General features: G+C 53.4%; 1 protein-coding gene across 1 annotated transcript in view; it reads left to right on the top strand.

The window, feature by feature from the left end:
• Window positions 1-975: 975 nt before the first annotated feature.
• Window positions 976-6,000, top strand: part of Htra1 (HtrA serine peptidase 1) — a 47,681-nt gene continuing 42,656 nt past the window's right edge. Inside the window, 1 exon segment of the mRNA NM_001281566.1 lies at window positions 976-1,467. Coding sequence (NP_001268495.1) covers window positions 996-1,467 — 472 coding nt within the window. The 5' untranslated portion in view covers window positions 976-995.

The following is a 6,000-nucleotide window of genomic DNA, read 5'->3' as shown; positions in this document are numbered from 1 at the left end:
TTCCCCAAGGTCAACAGCACTCTGCCGGGTGTGTGTGGGAGCAAGGCGACAACTCAGGTGGGACAAGCACAAACCGTTCAGTTCTCTGGCCCTCCAATACAGCACTGGCCCCAGGCACAGAGACCCCCTTCCCGGTGTCGCAGTTGCTCTTCTCTTTCCCAAAGAAGTCACTGAAATTGTCACATGAGAGATCACAGAAGAATATTTTGTTTGAGATAGGGACCCGGTTGATTTGCCCAACTGTTGGGACTGCAAGGGCTGGGCACTTTTGTGTGGTAAAGACACATTCCCTGATAACTCAGGGTGAAAAGAAATTACAAACCGTACAAAGTAGGCGGCCGCTGCACGCTCCCGGCGAGCCCTTTCAGGTACCAACCCCAGATACCCACGAGTGCGCTGGCACGCACACCACGGAAAACAGCTTTAAAAAAAAAAGAAGCGTCAGGAAGAAGTATGCTGTCAATTGCCTCTGCTTTTTGCTTTTCTCACTTGAAACTAGGTCTGGGCGCTGGGTTTCTGCCAGCCCCACCGAAGCTGCCTTCCCACGGCGGGGTCAGATTCACGGTCACAGTCCCCTATGCTGGGCACTGGTCCATTTCCCCTGTGGCCCGGGTCTATGTGACCGCCCTCGGTGCTGGACGACCCGCGGGAACTTTTCCCAGGCGATCGCGCGGGGCTGGGCAGGTTTCTCACAGTTGAGTATTACTTTGGCTTTAAGGTTGTAAATCTCTGAAAGAAAAAGAAGCCTAGATTGGGAAACTGAGCCCGGCCGGAGGGCGGAGTCGTGCGCTGCCCCGCCTGGGCCCCGCGGGCGGTCCCTGATCGGGTCCCCCTCCCGGGAGCCGTGCCCGCCCCCCGGCGCCTCGTCATCGCCGCTAGGCCAATGCGCTGGGCCGCTCGGCCGCTAGCACTCACACCCGCTGTCCTCAAGACCCCGACACGCCGTCCCTAGCGCTGGTCTTCGGCTGGTCCAGTCTGCAGCCGTCGGAGTCGCCATGCTGTCCCCACGCAGAGCGCTCTTCTCTCTCTTGCTGCTGCTGCTGGCGGCGCCCTCCTTGGCGTTGCCGTCCGGGACCGGCCGCTCGGCCTCAGCTGCCACCGTCTGCCCGGAGCGTTGCGATCCCACACGCTGCGCCCCACCGCCCACGGACTGTGAGGGCGGCCGCGTCCGGGACGCGTGCGGCTGCTGCGAGGTGTGCGGTGCGACTGAGGGCGCAGCATGCGGCCTGCAGGAGGGTCCCTGCGGCGAGGGGCTGCAGTGCGTGGTGCCCTTCGGGGTGCCTGCCTCGGCCACAGTACGACGGCGCGCCCACGCCGGCTTGTGCGTGTGTGCTAGCAGCGAGCCGGTGTGTGGCAGCGACGCCAAGACCTACACCAACTTGTGCCAGTTGCGCGCCGCCAGCCGCCGCTCCGAGAAGCTTCGCCAGCCGCCGGTCATCGTCCTGCAGCGCGGCGCCTGCGGCCAAGGTACCCGCCCCACCCTGCGCTGTACTCCTGGGTGGCTCCCCACCCTTGCCATCCCAGTGCGACCTGTCCGGGCCGAGGGCAGTAAAGAACTGTGTGGTGTTGTGGGTATCCAGTCGATGGGGACTGGACTCAGGATGACTGTGTTTCATGGGCTTCCTCGGACCCAATTTCTGAGCTCAGCATCGGGTCGTTCCGCGCAACGCCTAGCAGGTGTTTTGTGCGCTTTGGTCCCCCAGCCCCTCTCCAGGGTTACCCCGGTGCTGTTGGGGAGAGCCACATAGCACCGGGATCTTGGCATGTTGATACCTTGGGACCACAAGAACTCCTGTTTGTCGCCTCCCCTTCTTCCTCCCTCTCCGCTGCTCCCTTTCTTCTTGGAATTAGCCAGGCAGTGTTTTTCTAGATTCTCTTAGTGAAAACTTTCACTTTGGAGAGATGGGAAGAGGGAACAGCGCTGCCCAAGTCAGCCCACACTTTCCTCACCTCGTCTCCTAAGCAAAAAACGGCTTAGTACCCCGACCCTCTTGCTTCTATTTGATTTAACTTTACAAAAAGAAAGCCCCACAACTTGTCCTTTGGTTCTTTTGAATGAGCTCAACTAGGTACTGGACCACACGATTTGTAGAGGTAGAGGAGAGGCCCACTAGGGATGAGGAAAAATGTCCCCCCACTCCCTCCTTATGTGACCTTTCTGTACCAACAAGAGTTGGAGTGGCAGAGAGGTGGTGATGGAGTGAAGGAAGTTGGGGAGGTGCCCGTCTCCCTGCCGGACCTTCCAGAGAAATGCTTTGGTTAAATTCAGAGATACCCTGCGGAAAAACAGTTAAGTTCAGACTGGCCACTCTAGCGGTGTGGGGACCAGCCAGCTGGGCTTGGTAGAGTAGTTGGCTTCAGTTACAGGGCTCCTGCCCAAACCTAGCACCTCCCTCTGGGCATGTGGTGGGGAGGATAGGAAAGCACAGGACAGAGGATTGATCTAGATGTTTCTTTACAGGAATACGGTACCGTATGACCACTTTGGATTTGGCAAAGTTTAAATCACATGGACAGAAAGGTATTAGAGTGGTGTAGGAAGAGGTATTTATATTTTTACCACCAGAGCACAGGGCTGAACCTCAGCCCCAGGAAGCTCAGCCTCATTAGAGAGAGGAGAGTTTTCCCAGAGAGGCCTGATCCAGAGAGCTTCCTAACCAACATGTTGAGGAGACACACCAGCTAAGCCCCAGCCCATGTGACAAATGAGTTACCTCTGGAGAAGGAAGCTTCTGTCATCATTATTGTCTTACACAAAGTGGAAATGAGGTTGAATAACTTGTCCAAGGCCACCCAGCTCGAACTTGAACACCAGCAGCTTCATTCAGATCAGGCCAGAGCTTGACCCCAAGGTTGCAGGGAAGGCTTTTTCAGTGGGCTGGAAGGGCTATCTCACACTGCGGAGGAGTGGGGGACAATACAGCCGCTGAGTGGACACTTCTTTGGGGTGGAGACTAGCTTGGTATTGCGGGAGACAATTAGAGATGCTCAGAAGTAACCCAGAGTAGCGGCTCAGAGCCCGCTGGGGAGGAAGGTGTGTCATACAAGCTGATGTTCTGGAATGGTTCTCAAACAGGTGCTGCTCAGAGGAAGGCTGTTGTAGTACTAACAAGGCATGCCGAAGGTAGTAGTCTGGGCTACTTCTGCAAGGATCTGGGTGTGTGGCAAGGACGTTAAAAAAGCATATTTTGATGAAAAACAAGACAGCTGTTACTGTTTGTAGCTTCGCGGGGCCCTGAGTTACTGACACCATGTGGAGCTGGGTCAGTTTAGGCCTGGAGTTAGCAGAAACCAAATACTTGGCTGGTTGAGTTATAGGCCCCTTGCTGGCTCAGTCCCCCAGTGAGGAGACAGTCAGGGAAGCATACGATTGGTGGCTCTGGAAAGGAGTGTAGAGCTGGAGGTCAGTCGTCCTTCCTCCTTTTGTAAATACTTGTTGCTCTGCATTGTGTCTAACATACTATGCATGCCTGCCTGGTATTTAGGCACTGAGGGTTATATGGGTGAGTGGATAGAGAGACAGGGGTGCTTGGCACACACTAACCCATATCTTTGCTATGCCTTTACTCCCCATCTGAGGCTGTGTCCTGAGATAGCTCCAGGGCCCTGGGAGTCAGTTACCTTCATTCAGCCCGATCCCGGCTCCAGCTTTCAGCAGCTGATGCTTAGGGCCTCTGGCCCACTTGTTATCCCAGCTGAATACTACCTGCTCCGGGGTGCTATCGTAGCTGGGTGGACACAGAGGCCTTTGCTAAGAAGTACCACTAAGGAGAAGGTGAGGGGAAGCTCTGTGAGAACACACTGAAGCAGAAAGGTTCTCAGGCAGGATGTAGTCAGAAAGTTCAGGAGACAGGTGGGAATGTGGTGGGAGGAGATGTCCCAGGCATTGCTTTGGGCGTCATGGTAACCCTTTGGATGGAGAAAATGCCATCACGCCCGAATGGAACTCTTGTCTGTAAGTTGGTTAATGAAAACATCGAGAACATCTCTTATTTGGAAATACAGACAAATAATCAATGCTTCGGGGTTTGGCTGAGAAGTATGCAGAGGACAAGGATCTATTATTATTGACCAGGGGGTGCAAAACGGAAGTGAGAATAAATGGGTGTGCTGCTTCACGCCTGCGATTCCAGCAAGAGTTCCAAGGGTTCGAGGCCAGTCTTGGGCAACAGACTGTGTCAAATTAAAAAATAAAAAGTTTCGATCAGTACAAGGTAGCAGCAACAAGGGTGTCCTGTAATTCACACTTCTGCACCAGGCATCTGTTTACCAAACCTCTGGTCCTCCTAACAGTGCCTGTGTTGTAATTCTCCCGGTACAGCTGACCCTCACACAGCAGCACCTTCCGCCCATGCGTGGATCCGGAACCCATTCATAACCACCACTCTGTGCTGTTGACGGAGCAACGGAGATTATAAACCAGATCCAACTAAGTAGCAGCTAATAGCTGAAATAAACAACGTTCCAGATGGCCCTGACTTTGGGACTGTGAGGATCTCTCCTTTAACGGGCAAGGTGGCCTTCAGTTACTGGCCAAGGAGGGGCACAGAGCAGAAGGGGTTGTAGTAAAGATGTGTCTCCAAGGAGTCCCAAACTGTAAACCATTCTTGAGCGGGAAAGGGACATTCCAAAAGACCAACCACAGTGCGAGGTGCTGCAGATGTCTGCTAAAGAGCCAGGAAAAAGCCTCCCCACCTAGGAGAAACCTAGTCCATCCATTCCTCCTGCTATACACGCCAGGAAAGCCTACCCTCTCCAACGCATCCCAAAGGGACAAGCCTAGAGGTTTCCAAGCCTCAAGTGGGGGCAGAGAAGAGCTGGAGGGGACAGGTAGAGGTTTTCAGAAGGTCTCACTCCTGGCCTCACTCCAGAGCCTCTGAAGGCAGAGGCTACAGAACAGAACTCTTGGAGGCATGAATGAACTATTTGTAAAGCTGACTTTATTTAGGTGGCTCTTTTATGCGAGCCTTGAGCAGGTTGTCACTGTGAGCTTTAGTGCTTGGCCTGGCTGGACCATGGAGATACAAGAAATAGCACAAAGTCCCTGCCTGATGGAGATCACAGTTAACACAGTGGGGGTAAAGACAGTCATTCATTACCAGAGGCTGTTTCCTTCTGTCTAGTGCAAGCTCACTAAATCACTTCTGCTTTTGGCAGTTGGATGTACCTTTTGCCACTTAAAAAGATATACATATAGGGTGGGAACTAGGCTTGTCTTAAGGCAGGGTTGGTAGAAAGAGTGAGTAGGATTCTGTCACCTGAACTGTCTTCCTAACCTTTGTACAGCTTTTCTCATGGGCTGGTGTCTTCCCCTATTGCCCCAATGGTTTGCTAAAGTGTTAAATAGCAAGACTTGATAAAATTAGCAAGTTAACCGGATCAAAAGCCAGACATTTGGTTTACTTTATCCCATCCCAGGGAGCAATAAATAGATTGCCTTGGAACTTAACGACAATTGGTCAGGGATGGCGGGGTTGTGAGCTAGCTGGCCAGGTGCCTCATCACGATGGCCCGGATTCTGAGCTGGTTTGGAGCTGAGTGATGCTGGATGGATTTCATGCCTTGGATTCAGACATCAGACTTTCCATGAGCTTACATTTCTCATGGACAAATAGCTCTGGTCCCGAATGCTGTGAGGGAGTGGCCATGCTTGGCAGTGCTTTGAGGACGCCTTGAGTACCCACCCCGGCACTGGCTGGTTGTGGGTCCAGACCTGACCAATATTAACCCCTCTGGCTTTCAGGGCTGAGACAATGAAGGGCCTGTATCTGTGGCTTCTGCGGTCCCTTTTAGCTAGAATGGGTCTTCTAAGGAAACTGGTCCATGAAGGGATCAAAGGATGCTACGAGGTGCTTTTTGTTTTCCCTTAAATTACCATGGGAAAAGCCAAGGGTGGCACTGAATGGTGGCCCCCATCATGTGCTTAGCCACCTTCACACCTGCGTTCTGCCAGCTTACGAATGTTTCTGGGAGACGATGGGATTCACATGCTCACTCCTA

Source organism: Mesocricetus auratus, unplaced genomic scaffold (assembly GCF_017639785.1).
Source record: "Mesocricetus auratus isolate SY011 unplaced genomic scaffold, BCM_Maur_2.0 Super-Scaffold_4256, whole genome shotgun sequence".
Taxonomy (NCBI): Eukaryota; Metazoa; Chordata; class Mammalia; order Rodentia; family Cricetidae; genus Mesocricetus; species Mesocricetus auratus.
Note: the sequence above shows the minus strand (reverse complement) of the source record. Positions and strands in the feature narration are given on the sequence as shown.